The 23,662-nt window shown below is 29.7% G+C and overlaps 3 protein-coding genes and 1 long non-coding RNA gene across 4 annotated transcripts; 2 read left to right on the top strand and 2 right to left on the bottom strand.

Moving 5' to 3' along the window:
- Positions 1 to 456: 456 nt before the first annotated feature.
- On the bottom strand, positions 457 to 5,449 carry LOC111034481 (short transient receptor potential channel 7-like). The gene is made up of 3 exons (XM_022315746.1): positions 5,438 to 5,449; positions 3,080 to 3,311; positions 457 to 1,088 (listed from the first exon to the last, which is right to left on the bottom strand). The coding sequence occupies exons 1-3, from the start codon at positions 5,447 to 5,449 to the stop codon at positions 457 to 459; spliced, it is 876 nt and encodes a 291-aa protein (XP_022171438.1).
- Positions 5,450 to 11,541: 6,092 nt separating this feature from the next.
- LOC111034488 (suppressor of cytokine signaling 5-like) lies at positions 11,542 to 13,902 on the top strand. The gene has a single exon (XM_022315754.1). It carries the CDS (start codon positions 12,041 to 12,043, stop codon positions 13,478 to 13,480), a length of 1,440 nt encoding a protein of 479 aa, XP_022171446.1. The 5' UTR covers positions 11,542 to 12,040; the 3' UTR covers positions 13,481 to 13,902.
- A 1,805-nt stretch (positions 13,903 to 15,707) lies between these two features.
- On the bottom strand, positions 15,708 to 21,343 carry LOC111034492. Its single transcript, XR_002604544.1, has 3 exons — positions 20,566 to 21,343; positions 18,958 to 19,069; positions 15,708 to 16,043 (listed from the first exon to the last, which is right to left on the bottom strand). It is a non-coding gene; the product is annotated as an uncharacterized LOC111034492 (long non-coding RNA).
- LOC111034491 (radial spoke head protein 4 homolog A-like) lies at positions 16,097 to 23,168 on the top strand. The gene is made up of 10 exons (XM_022315755.1): positions 16,097 to 17,291; positions 17,357 to 17,543; positions 17,620 to 17,858; positions 17,930 to 18,017; positions 18,606 to 18,884; positions 18,952 to 19,071; positions 19,181 to 19,358; positions 21,842 to 21,999; positions 22,209 to 22,432; positions 22,532 to 23,168. Exons 1-10 carry the CDS (start codon positions 17,146 to 17,148, stop codon positions 22,812 to 22,814), a joined length of 1,902 nt encoding a protein of 633 aa, XP_022171447.1. The 5' UTR covers positions 16,097 to 17,145; the 3' UTR covers positions 22,815 to 23,168.
- The last annotated feature ends 494 nt before the right edge of the window (positions 23,169 to 23,662 follow it).

The following is a 23,662-nucleotide window of genomic DNA, read 5'->3' as shown; positions in this document are numbered from 1 at the left end:
GATGATTATTTTAGGATAGGTAGTAAGTTAAATTTTTTTTTATTTTAACTAGTTAATTTTAATTATAATATAACTTCTAACTTGAAGGTCATATTGTATTCATTTAACTCAGTGGCGTAGCCAAGTGGTTGGCTTACGTCAGTATGTAGGTACTTATGATAATAATATAATATGTAATTAATGATGCTGTGTTAAACATATGGAGTCACAGGTATTATGTTTGTGTCTAGGCTGTGTTTGAATGGACTATGCGGGGTGATAAATAGATAATTGATAGCGAATGGCGATTGAAATTGTTTGTTTGAAAAAAAAGAGTTAATTATTTTCAATAACTCGCCCACTTTTATTTACCTATATGTTGTAAGTAAATTTACGGCTGTACGAAGGGCAATATAAAGTCCAAAAATATTTTGTCGGAACTCTGTTTTAGCTGAAAAGTATTTTGACCAAAACGGACTATAATATTGTCAACCAAAATATTTGTCTGCTAAAATTGCCGGTCGGACACAATATTTTTGGATTCTTTATGCGCTTCCTAAATAAACGTTGACGTTCGATATGCACCTGCTCGGCCATTGACGTGTACGTGCCCTTGTACACCTGTTCTTCAGATCCACATCGTAACAGTTCGTCACGCAACTGGAAGCACCAGAGCACAGGGTCGGAGATGGTGGACGTGGTACATATAAACGCCGGATTGCTGATGGCCCAGTACGCATTCAGCCGTTCACAGCCGTCGGTGACCACCTCGCCGCGCTTGGCCGCGGCTGCGCATCGTTCATCGCACGTGCACCGCGGTGGGTGCGGCCTGTCCAACGTGTGGCCGCGGTTCAGCAAGTACTCTACCGTCTCGTACAGGCCACATTGCGTGGCCAACAACAGCGGCGTCATGAATCGCGGGAACTCTTCCGAATCGTTGTCATCGTCATGCGATGAGCCATATGGACTTGGCTCCATCCTTTTCCACCCACTACCCCTGCCACGGCTGTTGGCTCTGCCGTTAGTCTCCTCAAATTCTAGAAGTCGATCCAGCAGCTTGAGGTTGTCGTACGTGATCGCCAACAGCATAGAATCGCCGATGTTTACACCTACAATTTATATTACATTACATGATACTAGCTGCCATCGCATCACGATCATTACTTTTTAGAGCAATTGCCCCAAACAATTTTAGGTGAATGGGTAATTTTATTAAAAAGTAAAAGTATTTTTATACTTAACTATAATTATTGAATAAGTAGGTAGGTAATAATATTTTTATTTTAATTCAGTGTGATAAATTAATGACATTTATATTTTAATGATTTACTCTAGGAGTAAAAAAAAACCTCATGCTGTATAATTGCTGTGTAATAAGGGAACATTATATTGTTGGGTATTTAAGACTATTGGAAGTTATAGTTTGCATTTTACAATAAAGTATCAATATTAATTTCATAGTAAAAAAAAATCAGGTGTAGGCAGATTTTAATGTATGTGTTAGAGTGTGGGTGTGGGTAGCTTCAATATTTGCTCTTATGTTTAATGTTCGTGACGCCACTAACTCACTGTGGCGATAACACTACAAAAATTGTACTACAGTTATATGTACTAAATAAATAATTTTAAAACTAAAAACTAAAAAAAATTTTTGTTGTAGCCTGTAGGTAGAAAAACTTATGTTTAATGGGGATATTCTGTTAAAATGTTTAATCTTAGGTAGGTATGAAAAGAAAAACTTTTATGAATTTCTAACTGAAAAATAATTTACGAAATTTCAAAAAATTCTTATGCATATAAATAGCTCAAATTTTACCATGTATGAAAAATGATTATTTTAACATTTGGTGAAAATTTCGCGAGTCTACGCCTCTACGGTTATTCGTTTTTGAATTACAATTAAATATCAAAAATCAATAAATGAAAATTCGTTAATTTATCTTTGAAATCCAATATCGTTAACATTTTTAATTCAATCATAAAAAATTAATGTTACTTCAGGAATACAAGAGCATTTTTATGTTATAATAATATTAGACTATACACGTTGTTATGCCGAGTACAATTTAAAGTATATTGAAATAATATACTAATACCTATAATATATTTTTCTTCACCGATGACCTGTTGCAGTCCCAAGGATTATTATTATATATTTTATATTTTTAAGTAATCAAAAATACGTAGTCACAGTACTATTTACGTACATTTTAATAATCAACTATAAAAATATATACTCTGACATGGTATTTCGCAATGTGTGAGACAATAAAACTGCTCTAACATAAAATTCTAACCACACAGTATATAGGTAGGTACTTAGTAGGTAGTAAATCTTCGCATATATTTATTATTGCAAAATATATTTTCTCAAGGTGTTATTCAATAATAAAGTACAACTTATAACTCGCTTCAAATTAAAATATTGAAAAACCAAACAAAAATCAAAGATAAAGCCTAATAAAAGGTAAATAATTTATACTTTAATAAGTAAACTTGTGGAACTTAAATTTAGTATCTATTAATATATCCATCTAGGTATGTGTGTGTAAGACGAAAACAACGAATTGGTGGATGGCTTCCTCTTTATATTAGGTATACCGTATTGATTAATGTAAATAAATTACCAAGCATAGGTAGGTATTCAGCCATATTGTAACGTGTTAATCACAATTAGTAGAAAAACTTAATAGAAACAGTTGCCGCAACTTGCAATAATCAAAAAAGATGGGTTTATACGATTTTTGTTAACATTTATAATTTATGTCATATACTTCAAAACCAAGTGAAACAACTAATTATTTATTTGTTATTATTAGAATTTTGGCATGTTATTGTGATCAGCTTATAAAACATTCCAAAAAACTGAATTTCATTTAAGAACTAAAATAGGTACTATTAAATATTAACATTGCAATAATAAACAGAATAAGAAGTATTTTCTTAATGCATTTAGGTAAATAAAATAATCTATTGATTTGTGCTTTGTAAGATTTCTACAAATTATTTGTATAGACAAAGTTTTTTTTATAGGTACCTGTATGATTTAAGTAAGTCAACTTGTTGCGTCTATTGTTTTATTGTAGATTTAGGTACTCGCCTTTTTGTTGAAGGATTAAATCGACTAGGGGTTCGCATTGATTCTTTATAGCCAGATGCAACGGTGTGTCTCCCTGGTATTTCATATTGATATTTACACTGTTGGTTTTCAAATACTTTTCAATCGCTGGTAAGTTGCAACTCTTTACTAACTCAAAAAATTGTTGGTCTTGTGGTGTCAACTTGTCCGTAAACGAATACAACTGCCTGGACATATTGATCGCCGTTTCTTCCTAAGTGGACAATATTATATTAAATAAGTATAGTTACTAAAATTTTAATCACTTTACGCAACTAAATTGTAGGTATTAAGTAACAAAAAAAGTTACTGTTACTACTTACTTAAATTAAGGTATACAAATGAACAATTTGAAAAACAAAAGTCATCATAATTTACATTTTTAGGTTTACCGGATGACCCATTTAACGTAAGTTACTCATTATTTCAAAAACAATAAGTAAACAGTTTTAAAAATATGTTTTTAGAACATTTTTAGGTCATAAAAAACATATTTTTCTTATTTTTAACGATTGAATCATTTTTCACAAAATATTTTGACAATATTATGCATTTCCTTATTTCAAAGCAGAATATAACACATCAATACATGAACAAATGAATGTCTGTCTGTTGTCACTTACCAGTTACTTACCGTTTATGTTACGTACTTACCTTCGTTCCTGGATGATTTAGATTCACAATTTAACTAGGAAGGTCCATTAAGGGAAACACGGATTTTGAGATTTACGAAGAAAATATTTGTTCATAAATGTTTATTATTGGTTATGGGAGAATTATAAATTTATTTGGTTGAAATTGATATTTTTTTTTATTTATTGGTTGCCATTGTTAATCGAGCAGACCAAGTACCTACAAGCATCTTATATAGAGTTGGCACTTTTAGTGGACAACGAAGTGCATGGAATTAGCTAGTAGATATACAAAAATTAAATTTTGGACCAGCAATTTATTAGTCACTTATAAGTATTCAAAATGTAGTTGTGCGGAATGGAATGGTAATAAAACGGAAAGTACCAAGCAAAATGTTGGACCACTACTTCGCTCATCAAAACATTAAATCCTTTTAACTAATGAACTACTCATCTCAAATTTGATTTTTAAAAATCAAAATACTGCAAATAATATTCTGCTTCAGAATATGAAATTGACATCTTTCTAAAGAGTAAAAACTCAAAAATGTATAATGATAAAAAATAGTAAAAATAATTTTTTCAAAACTATTGTTTTGTAATAACTTAAAATTATGTAAAATATTTTTTTATAAAGGTTACCTAGTGATTTTTGAAATAATGAGTGTGGGGATCAATACATACATAGTTTTGTGAAAATAACATGAACAGCACGTACAATTAAGTTATAACTAAGGCAGAGAAGTTATTAGAGGTAAAATTAGGAAAATATGCATTTAAATCCAAAAATGTAAAAAAAATATATACAAGAAAAAATTTATATTTAAGAAAAATTATTTAACTTAATTAACAAATTATTTTAAGTTATTAATATATAATATAATTTGATTTTTATTAATATTTAACATTAATTTGATTGGGTTTTTCAATTTTGATATTGTTCCTATAATAAATAAATATATTAGATACTTTTTTTAATTACTTTTTTTCTCACCTGATAACTTATTGCATTTCACAACTAATATTTTTTTTAAATATTTGCTACATCGAATTATCGGTAAAATTATGGTTAGCCAGTATGTTTTTGTATTGAGAAACACTTCTTTCAACCTCTGTAAACGTTATTTGTGCATATGTATAAAATGTTAAATCATTTCCAGTTAGATCTTCCGGTAAACCCTCCATTGATTAATTGAAAAATGGGTGATTTTTCTCTCAAAAATTTGTGAATATGTGGAGTATGGATGAAATATGCAGAAAATAACCAAATAGGAATACCTATTCGTTGAAAATAACTTTCAAAATTATAAATTATTATAAATTAATATTTTAGTTGTGGGACTTATGACTTTCCTACATAAATTTACCTATAGGTTTTCAATAAAATAAAAGCTCAAAATAAAACTCGCAAGTCCTATAAATGATAGAACAGCTTCTAAGCAGTTATATATGCTATAACTTCTCTGCCCTAATTAGATATGACTTATGGTTATGAGTTATGACAGTATTCACATGTATAGGTATTGTATTTTATGTAAGTTTAAAAATGTATTTTTTATCAATTTGTATTAGTCCCGACTACTTCTTAGTGCTCAAGTATAACTAGGTACCTATATAATAGATATCGCAAACTCACTATAATTGAAATAGGTACCTAATCAAATAAATTCATGACTATTATTATAATTATATGCACTTTAACACTTACTTTAGTACCCATCGTGAAGTATTAAACGCCAGAGTTATATATATAAAAGTAATAATAAACTCATGGTTAGCAAATTAATTTGTATTTTGTTTGATAATCGGTATTTAGTAAACTTCAGGTACATACAAATAATAGTTAATACTTATAAACTATTATTCCATAACCACAGTAACCATATTTGTATATCAAACTAAATGTAGGTAGGTAAGTATTATGGTATTATAATTATACCTATTTTAATTTATTCTAGTATTCTGTGAATTGTGATTTTATGTGATATACCTAGTATCCTGGACAGTTTTCAATGTTGTTTTACGGTTTCGAAAAGTAGCGATGTACATGGCTATTTTCCAATGGGTTGTGGTTCTAACTAGGGCGTATTTCCTATATTCTTTGTAAACTAATTATACATAGTACTTAACCTACACTTAGCCTCCTCTCCATTTCATGCCTACGCCGAGTACTTACCGACTTTCATAGTCAACAAATTAAACTACATATTTGAATTCGTCATATGGTTTACTTGAAAACGATATTTCCAATTATTTTTTAATCTGAACTCATAACCTTTCAACAATTTAGTTTAACATTTTGAATACCTATTGGGGATTTTAAAATTGTATTAATATCTAAGAGAAAAAATGTAAAAAGTCGTTTTCAAGAAAATGTCATAATGAATTTAAAATTCTAATATGTTTTCATTCATTATATGGGTTATATAGGTTATAATTGTAATGATTGGTAAAAGATTAATACTTATTTCGACCCAGGTACTTTTTCTGAGGGTATTTTGGATGTTCAAACACCTCCCCCCCTCCAAAAAATGTTCGGGTTTTCAAAATATATCATGTTTATTAAAAAAAGTTATAATTTTCAATAACATCAAAGAAACATTTTCTGCGTACGACCAAAAATATTGTAATGCATTATATTGACACGCACTTTAGCTTTTATATCTACCTACCTATGAACAACAGACAATTAAGGATATATTTTAGACCATATTTCAATGTTTTTAAGTTTGTAAATACATTAAATGTTAATAGATAGTAGATACACATCAAGGTCTTATAATAACTAATAGCATGTGATCATTATTAGTGTTTAACAACATTATAATATGGAATATTTAAAAAATATAATATTGGATTAAAAAATCTATTAAATAACACCAGAAAAACAACTAACATAACAAACATACATAGTATACTTCTAAGTGAATTGGAAAATAATATTTATAAAGATACCTTATGTAAAATCAATATAAATTTAATTTTAATGGATGATGAGGAAGCTTCCTATTGGTTAAGTTACAGTAGGGGTATGCCGACATGCAGTCAATTAATAACGATACAAATTAAAATATTATTAGATAGCCATCTTTTAGATATATCCGTCATCCAAATGATGGGTAAACAATATAAATCGAGATAAGTTATTTGTTATAAAATGTGTACACACGCACACCTACTAGCACATTGCATAACATGATGATGTATCTAGTTTCTACTATCTAGTACATCAAATTGTGAAAATAAATTATTCAATTTATTTTATTGTATTTTATTTATGTAATATTATGCATAAAGTGTATCTAATATTATTAAATTTTTGACCCACTTTAAATATTTCGATTAACAAAATTATCAACGTTGTCTATCAGTATTAGATATTAAGGTAATACCCTAGTCACAGTTGTAAATGCGTTAACAAATTATTTGATTTTTGAAACATTGCCTATGTTGTCAGGTTATGCCTAGGTATTGACGATATCGTCTACTTATGTTAGGAATTTATGATATTATATTGGCAAGGCATTTACGTCGTTACATCATTGACGGTAAAATATATTATAATATAATATACTGTACCATATAACTTAGATTACTATGTAAACATGGATATTATTTTATACCTACATATGTACTATTGTACTCATATGTAATGTAGGTGGAAATATTTTAAGCAGTTAATTATTACTTATTAGTAAAGGCCAGGCGAAGATGTGCTGGAGCAAAAAAAATATTTTGAGTACTACTAACATCTCCGTAAGCGCAGCCGCGCAGGCACGGGCAGTCTCGTTGTCGCTGTGTGCAACAATTCGGCAATAACGTAAATACGACGATTATTGACACAAAAGACAAATAATTTACTCGAGTAGTAGGACTTATTTACAATCTACAATAATTTATGCCACTATATGATACTTTAATCAAGCTCGTATTTACCGGAGTGGAACTTTAGGAACGATACATTTGTACGACATTTGTTTTTGTGTTTAGTCAACTATAATTTATGATAATAATATAAAAAATTGTAAATATTTATTTGTGTATAAATAATAATATTGTTTTATTGATTTTTAGATGGACATTTAAAACTCGTACAAGAACACCAGTTGCGTACTGCATAATGCCGTGAATCGTAATCAGTCGTTCAAGGAATATTGAGGAATCATTTACTCGTTCATAAGTATACACATAGATTTGAGGGAATACCTATACCAAAATACCCGTCAACCCCACATTTTGAAATATCGAAATGAAAGAAGTGCTTTTAAATAAATTTTTAATGGTTTTGTGGTTTTGAATAGTATACAATCAATCATAATCTCGCAACAATCGTCGGCTGGAAATGCTAGGAAATTTGACTTTTTCCGTTTATTTATTTTATGGTCTAACTTCTTTTCCGACCACTGTAGTCGGTGCCAGGTGTTCTTTTTTCCAGGCTGGTTTGGACAAACGAATTTCTTGTACAATATAATTATACAGCACTATGATTGTACGATCAACGATAATGTTCAAAGACCATTTGATAGGGTAAACTTGTGGTAAGTGCATCTACCGAAAATATTGAAGGCGCCAGGGTAGGCAACCAAATGTACGTGCAGACAATGAACGCTTCAGAAAATGATCGTATGTCAGGCGAGCACCACTGACCACTGACAGTGGACAATTATTTAACACTCTCCAAATGTGGGGGTGTAAGGGAAACAGCCAAATAGGATTGTGCAATTTGGTTTTACGGGGGGGGGGGGGGGGGGGGGTCTCCGTGTGGTCGTATAGTGCAATGACCAAGGAGAGCACAACAGTCAGATACTATCTTACAACTAACTTATGCTACGAATGTCTGTCCAACGATTAAGGTATCGATTAAACGACCCAGAAGTCTCTACGAATCAGTGACAAGATGTGGGCATATGGTTTATCCTTTCCACTGCATATTGAATCTGGAAGACCTGGAGGGCCACTCACACAAAGCACAATTGTTGCTGGTGGACTTACGCTAACGGAGAATGGTACCAATAATGATCTCGAACAGATGATGTAGCAATGATCACCGTGAGCTCAATTCTCATTGACAAGTCAACCCGGACTATATAACAGAGAAGAGAGGTATTAATACAGGAGCCAAATTAATAAGTACTCGCGCCAAATTGTAAGCAATGTATGATTTATTGGTGACCGTGGTATAAATGATCTGCAAAACGAAAAAGAATACAATGATTATTGTGCCATCTTACTGTTAACAACAATGACGAACAGATCGAAACGTGTGTATGATAAAAAAAAATACAAAAAAATCGAGCATAAATAAGCAGGAACATGAATAAAAAAGAGTCTATATTAGGTGTATCATTTTAGTTTATATTAAAAAAAATAATAATATTATGTTTAAAGCAGTGAAATAAACTCGGAGCATTTTATTTTACCTTATTTTTAATTTCTGCTTAATATTATGTTGTTCAGCAGTTTTATACTTTTATCAACATTCAATTGACGACTGCGTCTAATTCTGATACCTTTCCATCCTTAAAATAAATTAATTTTAATATTAAAAAAAGCGGATAAGTGGGTAACGCTCTGCTGTGCAATAGGTTTCTAGGGAGTCATTGCAATCGATGTGTTAAATTTGAATTCAATGATATACAACCAATCTATACAAAAGACGATACCTACCGAGTTAAGGACTTAATACGATTCGGAGAATATTTTATGATATTATTGTGATTGAAGTAATTTATTTTATTATACAAGAGGCATTAGTACTTTAGAAGGTTAAATTCATTTTTGTCTAAAAAATTGGTAACTGGTAATTGAAAAAAAGGCAACATACTGTGAGTATAACATATAATAATATTTACCCACTCTAAAAGTTTCAAGTAGGCACAAATAATATTTTTAAATTACAACAATAAACGATATTCTTGATTATTTAATATGTAATTTTATCAAAATTTGAACTTTAAATGATTATGAAAAAAACCATGCCTATGTATTTTTAATATTTTTCAACTGCTATTGTAACAAATATATCTCTAGCCTTGTAATTAAATTGTCAAGCTTTTTGTCCCAAAAAATAACATTTGATTGACATTTGTGAAAAAAAAAAAATTAAAAAATTGAAAACTGAAAATGTCCTTAAACAGCTCAAAACCAATCAAAATATTTTGAAAACATTTTCAAGAATAGATAGAAAAAAAAATAAACATAAACATATGATGAAGGTATTTGTTTTTTAATTACAACAAAATAAGAAAATCACTCCATGAGAAAAAGAGTGATTATCCAATGTTGTAAACTTCAAAATTGAACTTTGAACTCCCACTAACATTTAATTTAACTTTTCGATTGACATTTTTTTCGATACAGCTTGACAAACTTATAAGGAATCTTGCATTACATTTTCAAATTCAAGATATAAAAAAAACATTTTTTTATGATGTTCTAACATAAAATAATTTGCAAATTGTATTGATTTTTTATGGATTTTGTATAAATTCTAACTTTAGACGCTCATAAAAAATTATTGTCGATTGTCAACTTTTTTTTCATTTCCTCTAACACCTACTTAAGAAGAACCTTGTATTACCATTTTCAATTGGACAGAGAATATTATTTTTTAACATTATATTACCAACATTAATTTTTAAAAACAACTAATAATAATCGAAAATTGTAAATGTCTATAAATAGCTAAACACGAATCAAAATATTTTTAGTTAAGCCAAAAACCAAAATCGATTTTTAGTAAACCAATTTGTATAAAAATTCACGGTTTTTTGATTTTCCTGGCGCTATTGAATGTTACTGGGAATTTTTAATTTTGACCTCCAGAATGCACCAACCAGATTCACCTTCCTACCGGAAGAGATATTTAAGTTGAAAATCGAAGCATTGTTTATACTACTTATCGTGTACACACACACACAAATTAAAAAAAACACACACACCATTGTTACAATTCAACACATTCATCACTCAGCTCAGAATCTAATAGGTTAATAAATATTTCATTGCAAATGGCGTAAGAACTTAAAGTAATTGTGTGAATGGTACTATTTTATTACTAAGTGCCTTCAATTTATATAAAATACAAGTAGGTAATATATAATATTTAACACAAAAATCCTCAATATGGCCCTGACTGTAAAATTATACTGTTATAATTGTTTTTATTATTCTATAAAATATTATGATATTAAAAACAATAATATAGTGGGTATCATAATTAAAGATTTCAGTTATAAGCAAGTATACCTAATGATAATAAATAATAACTATTTATTAGTCATAAATTCATAACAATAATCGATAGGTAGATGTTTTAAAAGTATACCATGCATTAATTTATTATAATATGCTTATTACTTAATATGACATGTTGAATTATTGACATTGACATAGGAAGCCAGTATACATGTAAGAAGAGAGCCTTTATGTAATGATGTTTATATTTAGGCTCTCTCGGTACCAGGTAGGTATATACTATATACCTAATACATAAATAATAAACTATCGGTACCGGGATGATTGTGTGAGTTTGGTGGTTAAAAAACTTTGCAGTATGCATGGAGGCATGATAAACTAGCATGTTATTTAATCGGATGCATGGAGGTAGACTCGGGAGAGCTGATGTGGTCCGACGCTACGGCGATACGTACGAAAAAAAAGAATGATGGTGAAAGTAAAGCGGCGGCAGCAAGAACAGCGAGCACGTCCGACGCGGGGATCGCACACGGCGCAACACAAAGCGACACGCATGCGCAATATAAAACGACACGCACACGCACACATTACGGCACGAGCGCATACGCGCATACGCACAACGCACGATGATAGTGGTGATACGCGCAGGCAACAGAGAAACACAATAATAATAATAATAATAATAATAATAATAATAATAAATGTGTAAGCTGCATAAATGTTATAGTCGTTTACAGGATTGTCGTCGTCGGCTATCACGGACGGAAGTTGTCGCGAGCAAGAAAAACAATAAAACGATCCGATCGTGGTAGTTGCCATTGTCTCATATTGACTCGTTATTTCCCCTGTAAATTTCTTACCGTTTTCCGATCTCGCTGCCTGCCACCGCCGTCCGACGGACACCAGTACACCACACGCGCGAACGACTCGGAGCAAACGATCGCGACGTCGTCGGTGGGCGACTCGACATCCGGTCCGGGAAGACATTTTTATTTCGGGAGTCCGCCGTTTCCCGTTCGACAGCCGCCGTTCGTTTTCTTTTTTCACTCTGATGCGTTCCGGTGAAATTGATTGATCTGTTTCTGATAAATGACGTGTTCGGATTGACGTGAAAATGGGACAAAAAGTGAGCAGCCTTGGCGACGTGTTCTCTTGGAAGAATGCTGACTCGTCGAAAAACAATGACGGGTCGACGGCAGGAGCCAGAAACAGTCCGCGCGCATCCATCCCGGCCGCAGCTTCCGTTCCTGTCTGTGCAGTGCACGGAGTCCCAGTCACAGGAGACCAGCAGCATTTCGAGAACCTTTACGTTTCCAACAGTGACGCGCCTTCCACATCCGGCAATGACCAGAATGTGAATGGTTGCGAAGCCCTAGCAACGACCTCCGGTGTAGAGACTGTGACGTCCAAGAACACTCAGTCATCGTCGACAAAGATTACTGCCGGTTCCAAGAAGCTCAACCACTGGGTGTTGCGTTTCAATTGTTCTCGCCCAAAGTCGAAGAGTAAGTGTTATAATCCGCCTGAAAATGTTCCCGAGCCAAACGAAGTCAAGTGCGATACGTGTGTGTGTACACGATATGAGCGCACGGAAGACAATCATCATGTGGACGACGATGATGTGATGTTTGATCCTTCTCCTGTGCCGGTCGAAGATGAAGATCTAAATGAAGAAGATGAAACATCGCAAGACTTGCTCGACTTTGAAGGTGCGTTCAATGCTTTCAACGCGTTTGAAAGTCACAGCCAATTGGTATTACCTTCATTCGATGAAGGCCTTATGGATCTGCATTCAGATATGAGCGGCGAAGAATTTATGAACGAAGACTTTGAAGACAGGGCTTATAAAGAACGGGCCAAAGAAATCCAAGAGGGTATCGAACCACCTCCAGGATTCAGGCCTGGGTTACACATACAGTTGGTAGAATTTAGTTTGCCTAAAATGACTATAGACAATTTAACCTCATTATTCCATAGAGCTGCACTTACTGCCCTAACTGCACCACATGATATGGATGACAGCCATCGAATACATACATCCATTGACTACATTCACTACTTAGTTCCTGATCTACTTCAAATCACAAATTGTTCGTTTTATTGGGGCAAAATGGACAGATATGAGGCAGAAAAATTGCTTGAAAATAAACCTGAGGGTACATTTTTACTTAGAGATTCGGCTCAAGAAGAATATTTGTTTTCTGTAAGCTTCAGGAAATATGGTCGTTCTTTACATGCACGAATTGAACAGTGGAATCATCTCTTTAGTTTTGATTCAAGGGATCCTGGTGTTTTTGCATCATCTACAGTTTGTGGACTAATAGAACATTATAAAGATCCTACTTGTTGTATGTTCTTTGAACCTATGCTGACCATACCGTTACATCGAAATTTCACATTTTCTTTGCAACATACATGCCGTGCAGCTATTTGTAGTCAAATTACATATGATGATGTCAATCAATTGAAACTTCCAAAATTGTTAAAGGCGTACTTAAAAGAGTATCATTATAAGCAACGTGTAAGGGTACGCATATTTGATTCAGAAAATTAATCTCCTTTTTATAAACTCATTTAGTTTTATTTATATTTTATATCAATATCTATAGTATATAAATGGTCCTAACATTATTCCTAATGTTAGATAAAATGTTAATTGTTTCTCGTTTAAATAAAAACAAATTGGTATTAACATAAATTAAAAAACTTATTTCTATACCTACCTGCCAAAATGTACATGTACATTACTACCTACCTGTTTAATTAATTATTTAGTTTTACAATATTATTAGGTTATAAGTTATATTTGAAATTATTTGTTAACCACTTTTAAATTTAAAAAAATCATTATTATTGAATTCTGACTTTTCTTTATCCATTTCTTCAAATGCCTTAATTGGTTAACTAAAACATTTTATACTTACTTTATGTAAACTAATCACTCAAAATTATGTATTTATTTAAATGATTATATAATATTAATACATAATTACTTATTTATTTTTTGTTATTTTCATAAATATTTTCATATTTTAGTTTTGATGGTAACAAAGATTTACCCATATTATAATTTTTATTATTTTTTTATTTTTACATAAGTTTTGAAAAATTAATTTAATTAAAATGTAACAAAATAATGAATTAAAAAGTCCCAGAAACATATTACCTATATATGAATCAAGTTTATGTATGTACAATATTTTAACATAACATAGCATTATGTTATGTATTAATTGTTTTTTAAGGAAATCTCTTTATGGTTTTAAGTTTTTATGATGTAATTGACTTAAAATATCGGCATTTTCAATGTTTTTAATATTATTAGTGTTAAAATGTTTATTTAATTTTTTTTTAAATTTTTTACATAATTATTGTTAAATTTGAATATTTGATTAAATATCTATCTTGCACTTATGAAATATTAAAAGTATATATATAGCTATAAGCGAGTATTTTCATGTTTTCATAACAGTTTTTGAAATTAATTTCTAAAAAAAAATTTAAGTATAAAATAGGCTAATATTGTTAATCATATTTACTATTATTATAATTTATAATAATGTTATTATTAGTATTAATATTTTATACACTTAAAATATATCAATTTCTAAATGTTTAAGAAATAAATACCTATTTATTATACAAACAAAATATATATGGTATTTGCATAGTTGTAGTATGAAGTTTGTCACAATAAATAAATAATAATTTTTGTGATATAATTTGTACATAAATGTCATACTTTAATAATATTGTTCAAAAATATTTTTGAATCTTGCCAGTTAATAATATTTTCATCTACCTAATAAAATATATCTGTAATACATTTTGAAATATTTTGTCATGTATTTTATTGATCTTATTCAAAATGTGTTATATCTATAATAAATTAATTGTTCAATGTCCATGCAAATATAATAATGTTTGAAAATGTATATGATGTTTTGTTAATTTATTAAAAAATATTTATGAAAATATGATAATGATTCTGAGATTTAGTAAACCATAATCTGCGTTTAGCTTTATCTACTTTGTGGCATTCTATTGGTGAAAGTTAAAAATTAAATATTATAATATTCATTACAATATAGGTGATATACAATAACATGCACGTTTATAAAAAATACAAAAATAAATAAATAGTGGAAAAGTGTTGTGCTCAAAAATATTTTTTAAATCAAAACTTTCATTGTTCCACTCAAAATCTAAAATGAATGTACTTTAATGATTAATTGTTTGATGTTTGGATTAAAAAAATTACCTATTACGTATTACTAGAGTTAGGATGTTGATGACCCAAAAACACACAAAAATGCCCTAAAAAAAGTGCAAAAAATTACCTTAAAAATAATTTTAAAAACTAATGAAGTAAGTGAAAAAATGTATTTATAAATATTAATTTTTATTAGAAATTGAGGTGTGTTCATGGGTGTAATACTGTAATAGTAATTCAAAATATGAATTATAAATTATAGTATTAATAAACAATAGTACCTATACATTTACATTTTAAGCATTATATAAAATTACTAAAAATAAATTAAACTTGGGTTTAACACTTGCTCTAAACTAAAATGTGAGAAATATGCCCCACATTGCACAAAAACTACAAAAAATAACTGAAAAATGTTAAAAAATAAATTTATAGCTAAAAATGCAAAATAAAAATTAGAATATTCTGCATCAAAGGAGCATGAAACAAATTTTTAGCATTGTATAGAATCGAAGGAAAAAAATGCCATCAAATGTCATCAACATCCTAACTTTACTTATTACATAAGTTTTTTTTTTTTATTTGCTAGTAAGATATATAATTTATTGTTGATTATACAGTAAATCTGCTTTGGATATGAAAAAAACCTAAATACTCACCACTATCCTTAACACAAGTGCTATTTTGTACCAAATAAACATTTTTTTTTAAATATGAAACAATTTTTTTAAAATAATGATACTTAATTTTAGTCTGATTTGAGCGTTCTAACATTTTGGAGTGAATGTTAGTTGGGCTGCTTCTTAATTGGTTCCAGTTAGGAGAACTGAGTCACATTGTGTTTCTTCACTTTAAACCATATGTTGGAATAAGAGAAGTTATTCTTAGTTGATCCAAACAGTTTCTGTAAAAAAAAAAAGTACCTGAGAAATATAATATAATTTATGTTTATAATGATTAAGATAGTTAAAGTATGCATTATTCTATGATTGTATATAGTAAAATATTACCTTTTTAAATCTTGATTTATTTTTCAATTGTAAATGAATCTAAATCTCTATACTATGAGCAAATGACTTATAATATTATGTCTATAGGTTGTACAGACATTGAGCCATATAGATCCTATAGTCCAGGGATTCTCAAACTCTTATAAATACTGTACCCTTTTTTATCAATACATTTTTTTGAGTACCCCATTCTTAGTTACTAAACTAAAATATACATAAAAAAATTTAAAGACTTAAAGAATTTTTTCCTTGTTGGCTTGTTGGCCAGACCCTTAAAACATTTTAAGTACCCCCAAGGGGTACGCATACTACAGTTTGAGAATCCCTGTTATAGCCTATAAAGTAAACACAGTATATTATATTGGTATACTTCTCGCCACGAGAGAAGTAACCCGTGTCCTGACCTAATGGCCTTCAAATTCATGCATTCTCCACCTTTTTGACATATTGAAGTCGCACGATTACAATCGTTTATAGTTTGCATGCCATAACGCGACACTAAATGGTACAAAGTGGGGAAAACGGGGCTTCTTAACAGTTGCTGCCATCAGTCTGCATGAGCAAAACGGGTTACTTTTCTCGTGGCATAGAGTATATCCCTTATTATGCATACGGTATACTCAATGAAAATGTGGAAATAATAAACTAACAAAATATAAAACAGAATACAAGTTTTCAAGATTGTCATTAGCCATCATCACTAACACTTGTTAACTAATTATTATTTTGTTGCTTACAGGCAAAACAAATGTTGAATCTTTTTCTTAGGGTAGAGGCATTTTTAACTTAAAATATATAGGCTGTATAGAATATTATATTGTGTATACAATATTATAATATTATGCAAATGTATAAATAGGTACCTTGACAACAAAACTCTTAATAGTTTTATCTGTAGGTATTGTAAATTATATTACTTTCATTTACATAACATTGTCTTATTTTTTTAAATTTTAGATTCAATTTAATACAAATAGCAGGAAAACATTTTTAAATATGTTGAATATTTTAGGAAAAATAGAACATAAAGCTAAAACCAATAGAAAAACTACAAATATGAAAAGTAGAAACTCAATGCTTAAATCTGTATCCAGTGAATTATTGTCATATATGATAAGTAAAGAAAACGGTGGCATTAGTTTGTATGGTATCTTCTAATTATGACTAGCTATTATTGTATTATAGATGGTACATAATTGTTGTACAGGTACACACATATTCAAACTTTACTAGATCTGTTTATATTTCAAAATCCTAAACAGCCAATAACATATTTTGAATACTATAGTGAAAATATTAAGATACTATATCAGAAATCGCAACCAGATCCTGATTTGAATTTTTTGAATAACATCGATATTGACATCTATAACAAAACAATAGAAATATATAAGGTATCATTTAATTTACATTTATATTAACTTTTATATGGTATAAAATGTTAACATTTTGCATGCGGGATGCACTTAGGATACCATATATAATGTCAAAGAATATAAGGCAAGTAGTATATCCTATGGGTATGAAGTCGAAGGTGAATATGATGATGTGCAATACAATGAAGAAATAGATGAAATTAATGTACAAGACTTATCAAAAAGCAATAACATGTTCAATAAAGCAGGGTGTGGCATAACAAATGATGAATCTCATCTTATTGGAATAACCATAGACCAAATGTCACAACTAGGAAAATTTAAAAGTATAAGGTACATATATTTTGGTGCAATACTACCAATTTTCGGTTTAAAAATGTTAATGAATGTATTCATGTTCACAGATATTGGGGTAAAATAATAGGCTTAAAACATAACTATTACATTTTGGAGTGTGATTGGAAAAATAAAGAATTGGAATATAAACTAAGGGTAAGCACTAAAGAATCACTTCTTTATTCTAATTTCACTGGTCCAATGATATAATTGGTATTTTTTTTTAATTATAATATGCTCAATAAATATTTAGCTATTAACAGGACGCTACATCCGTATTTGTTGTCTCTGTCTCACAAACGCATAACGTAGCAAATTTTATGCTCAGCAGATCATGTTTGCTCATTTAATTTAAAAATTTGAATGAATTGACCTCGTATACATTTTTAAAGGAAGAATATTATTTGGTTAACCTCGTAGTGTTTTTTATATTTTAATTTTAAAGCAAGTTATAAGTATTTAAAAACAGTAAATTGTGCATTTTAAAATACTTATAGCTTGCTTTAACATTAAAATATAAAATAAACCCTTTGAGGTCCATTAGATAATATTCTTCCTTTTAAATTTAATCTGAGGACAATTCACTTTAATTTTTAAACGTGACTGCTAAGCTTAAAATTTGCCATGTTACGCGCTTGTAAGACGGAGACAGCACATATGGGTGTAATGTCCTCTTAACGAAATAAATTGTCTGAAATTTGAATAACAATCAAATATTATACATCGTAATGTATTTTGTTGCAGCTTTTAAATGTAATATTAAATGATAGCAAAAAAAATGTACCCCATGATTATGAAAATGAAAACGAAAATGAAGATGTAGAATTAGAAAAATATATTTTATCTGAAGAAGAAAATGGATATCTTTCTAGAACTGCATCTGTACCAATTAGCAAAGATATTAACGACGAGTCAGATGTTTTCGATTCTCTGAGATCAGAAGAATGTTCCTTCCCGCCCACAGAACTCGATAATGATGATTATTTATCCCATGAAATATTTGGTTTCGGAGCTAATAAAAAGGTTCATAATGTGTTTTGTCATGTTGCCCGCTTTCCTCTTGATATAAATTATTATACTCATTACTTAGTCGTACTTTGTAACGAACCAATTGAACGATTCGTGGATTGAATTGCCTTTGCTCAAGCCTCATCATATTATTCAATCACGAAATATCAAACGATACTTTACAGGAGATTTGGAATCGCCTGTAAGAACAACAACAACAATTAGCTACACCGTTATTCATATATATTTTATTCGCCTGTTTGAAAATATTTTGCAGGTACCAACTAATAAAATATCTTATTCGTATACAGGTTGAATCCTATCCATTATTTCAAGGTTTGGAAAAACATTATCTCAGAGCTCAAATTGCAAGGATAACAGCTGCGACTCAAATATCACCACGTGATTATTTTGTACTCGACTACAATTCAAATGCATATAAATGGAGGAAATTAAACTCTTTTCAATCGAAAGTGATGTCACAGAAATGTAAGTTTATAAAATCGTTCACTTATTTTACTTATATAAGCCATGCTGTTACCATGTTAGAAAGTCAGGTTAATAGTAATTACTAATTAGTATTAATTATTTATTTATTGCTTACTTATTATTTATTATAAAATACTAAATACCAACGAATACTGAATAGTATTTTAAATTTTAAAAATCTAATTATTTTAACACCTATATGTTACTTATATTGTTTGGAATAATTCTCATTATTTTAGTTTCTGAGTGGTAAAACAACGAATGAATTGATTTTTCAATGATGTGTGTTTTTTGCGTGTAGGTATGGATATTGTATACACTGTATACACGATTTATGGTAGAAAAAGTGGTTCGATTTACAATCTCACTATATTTTCTGGTAGCAAATTGGTACTAGTAACTAGTTGGTACTTTGAAGTTAAATTAAAATAAATAATTCCCAGTATCTCTCAAAACAACCAAAAAACCAAAAATAAACTAATGCAAAGTACGAATTTTTACACAAAACCAGACAAAATCGATTTTCTTATTTCGTCGTAATTCAAAAAAAAAATACCTAACCTTAAATACTAAACACATTTGTATTTATTATTATTTTTATTATTACACCATAATGCTTAATTTACTTTGAGTATTACCTATAGTGTTTATATTTGAATTGTGTAAACTGTAAATTAAATATTTTAATAGTCGAACTGCAACAGTTTTTACTGCAGGAAGTTCTAAATATGATCAAATTAAAATTAAAAAAATACTTCACATTCTCACCTGATGTTTATATTAATATTTTCAATGAATGGTATTATTTCAAATATATTTTGATTATTTTTGGGCTAATCATTGATTTTTTTGTAAACATTTGAAGTTTTAATTTTAACAAAATTATAAATTAAAACAAATAATAACAATTTTTGTTTTTTTGTTGTAATTCAAAAATAATTTTTTGTGATGACTCGAAAGTTTTAGTTTATTATTATATTTTATATACTCAAATACACAATGTCATTTTCAAAACATTTAAATTAATTTTGTGATATTGCCTATTTATACCGCGAATCTATTCACGCTGACACCATTCTATAGTATACCTAAGTCGAATGTCAATATTAACTCAAAATAAATAATTAATAACATTAATATAAATTATGATGTATTGATAACAATGTATACTATTGTAATAATTAAATATTACTTAACAGCGACTTACTCAATGACAGGAACACTTGACGCCTATATAGTTAACAACTAGGTACTATACAGCAATCTAGTTTCCTACTTTCCTGTATTTTTAATTACTTATCTTGTCAATTTTATTGTTAAAGTATAAATAGTTAATGGATAATGTATTATTATTTTTACCATTATTTATGATTGATAGTACATAAAGCATTTATTATAATGATATAAGTAGGTCTATCCATTATGTCATTATGATGAGGTGGGTTGAGGTGCCTATAATAAACACTACTATAATTACAATACGCTTTTTCCAATTTTTCTTTTTTATTCAACATAATATTTTCGTATTCGTTTTAGTACAGCTATATTAGTTTTATTAAAACTATTATTCGTTTAATTCCCACCCTTTACACTTTCGTTTAAGATGCTCAATACTTAATTTAAATCATTCACGTCACTTTTCATTATTATATGCCCAAAGTTCAATACATATACACTGTAATTTAATCTAATCATAATTATCATGTACATATAACGTTTTATTTACCAATTATATCATCATATACATTTAGAAAATTTTTCTAGTAGAACCATTTTTTTAAACCACAAAATAGTGATTAAACTAAATCATAAAAGTTTATATTTAGGTGCTTACTGAACAATAATTAATACTCATTTATTATGATAGGTGCCTAATTTAATAATGTCTGTAGAGTTTTATAACAGTAACTATGTAGTGAATATGGAAGTTGTCCTGCGCCTGAAGCCCACCAAGTTAGTAACGACTGTATGAGAGCAAATAAAGCACTGTAAGTTGTAACGGAGAATAAAAATATCGACGTCCGTCTTACTGCATTAACTCGTGCTCATCGTTTTCATGTGTACTTTGACCTTAACCGTATCAGTATTATTAAGTTTATTTTAAATACTATATAGTCTATATACCTCAACAATCGTGAATACTAAACAATTTATCTATTTCACAATTTTTGTACCTACTCATAGACTATAGTTAGAATTTCTCGATTGTATCATAATAATTAGATATTATGTTTTGTCGACGTTTCGTTGTTGCCTATATACTATATAGTCATAAAGGTCACCAATATTCACATTACAACGCAGACGTTACTATATGTTAGGTTTATATTTGTATTAATGTATTACGTACCTACATTATATGTATCCTATAATTTGTAGGTTTTGCTGTTTATCTGTTAGAACACTTAGAACATTATTTGTGATATAAGACTTAAATTGTACCCAGCTTCTTTAAACAATAGGCACTTAAATTACGTTTCTAGTTATCCATGAGTATGTGGTGAACGCGGATTACAATCTTCTGTCGGTATACGATTTATTGGAACCCAGCAACTGGGTGCATCACACTCCCTTGATATCAGAAAAAGGAGTGACCAAGGCGTGGACCAATATAATAGAGTCCAGAGAAGACTCGCAACAAGTAATATTTATCGATATAAATGTATAATCGATAGTTTGTCAAATTTATAAAGCTATTAATTGGTATATAAATATATAGTATAAATAGGTGTGTAGTTAGGACAGGCATAGTTACGCCCTTATTTTATAGTACCTGTATGAATATTTAGATATAGAACGTAAAATCCAATAACAATATGTATAACAATTTAATAAAATAACATTGCTCAGAACTCGGAGAACATTGAATATGGTTGTAAGATTAGGATTAACTTAGAAATCGGCAGAGGAGACGGTGACCATCTGGACATATTTGGAAATTTGTCAAACGACGCTTATGTGGGTGAAATGCCACCATGGAAATTCGAATTGACCAATCGGTTTGACCACACGAATACTTACGCGACCATCCGGTCCAATCTTTGGCCAGGAGCACACGCAGTTGCGCGTGACAAGTACTTATAAATTATAATACACATTCATATAATGGGGTTGGTTGATTCTATTTTGGTTTATATTTAAGTAAATTGTTTTTGATATTTTTCTGAGTACAGCCTTTTGGATTACACGTATCATGGTTGGGGCCACAAATGGGACGCCTTTAGTTTCACGGTCCAGCCGTTGAGTGGATATCAGCTGTCCAATCCCTATCAAGACCATATCGGCATGACCACCGAGATCGCAGATCCTACTCGCGCGGAAGAATTGATTTATTTCTCAATAGTCAACAAGAGGAAGGAAAATCGGGCTCGTAGGAAAATCAACGCCTTGCGACCGTTTTCTGCGGCAGACGAAGACGAAGAAAGAATCCTTAATCAACACGACTATGAATTATGATTGATAGTAACGAGTGCCGTTGATCGTATCACTATTGTTATATTGTATAAATTATTGTTAATATAGGGATTATCCGCGTTCAACATTACACAATACTGTAAGTACATACTTACTATAGTAAGTAGTTTACCCACCTGTAGTATATATAATTGTGCTCTTGTATACATATTTTTTTTGTTTAATCATTATAATCCTATATGGCTATATAGTATTGGAGTATTAGAATTACATTTATTTGATTTATTAAGTAGAATATTTTATTATGAATTTAAGGTTAGCTATATAGGTTAGGTCAGGTACAACTGTACAAGTCAAAATTGATTAATAAAATCCCTTCTTTTCTAAAAAAAAAAATAATATTAACACATACTATTCAATACATCAGCATATATCTAGTACCTACTCATAGTTATTAGTACTTATTGTCTTTGTCTATAATTAAAGTAAATAGGTAGAATTATTATATTATTAATAATGTCGATAACGCACGATTTTTCCAATTTTCCATAATTCTATAACATTTTAATATGATATTTTATATTCTAATTGTTACCTTAATTAAAATCCTTTTCCACTAACCTACTGTCCTATACCTATTTGGGGAGGGTTGATACTGTGTATTATATCAATAATAATGACTTCACAAGAAAAACCCTCACGTCTCATTTACACCTATGTCGAATTTTGTAAATTTTCATTTTACTTTTAATAGTGGTAGAAAAATATGTTTAACCGCGCTGAAAAATCTTCTTTTGAATAAAAAAAAAATAACGAAATCCGACTATACTACAGGAGTTTTTCCTGTTGGGCATGTTTTTGTACTATATATTTAAAATGGCACCGTCACG

Source organism: Myzus persicae, unplaced genomic scaffold (genome assembly GCF_001856785.1).
Source record: "Myzus persicae strain clone G006 unplaced genomic scaffold, MPER_G0061.0, whole genome shotgun sequence".
In the NCBI taxonomy this organism is placed as follows: Eukaryota; Metazoa; Arthropoda; class Insecta; order Hemiptera; family Aphididae; genus Myzus; species Myzus persicae.
Note: the sequence above shows the minus strand (reverse complement) of the source record. Positions and strands in the feature narration are given on the sequence as shown.

What these genes read in the sequence shown, in the direction of transcription:
- LOC111034481 (XM_022315746.1), bottom strand. An exon ending in TTTAATCCTTCAACAAAAAG is followed by an intron (nt 1,089 to 3,079) that starts GCGAGTACCTAA and finishes TATAAATTGTAG; the next exon opens with GTGTAAACATCGGCGATTCT.
- LOC111034488 (XM_022315754.1), top strand. Translation starts at nt 12,041, where the DNA reads ATGGGACAAAAAGTGAGCAGCCTTGGCGACGTGTTCTCTTGGAAGAAT.
- LOC111034491 (XM_022315755.1), top strand. Translation starts at nt 17,146, where the DNA reads ATGTTGAATATTTTAGGAAAAATAGAACATAAAGCTAAAACCAATAGA. An exon ending in GGAAAATTTAAAAGTATAAG is followed by an intron (nt 17,859 to 17,929) that starts GTACATATATTT and finishes TCATGTTCACAG; the next exon opens with ATATTGGGGTAAAATAATAG. An exon ending in CACGCAGTTGCGCGTGACAA is followed by an intron (nt 22,433 to 22,531) that starts GTACTTATAAAT and finishes TTCTGAGTACAG; the next exon opens with CCTTTTGGATTACACGTATC.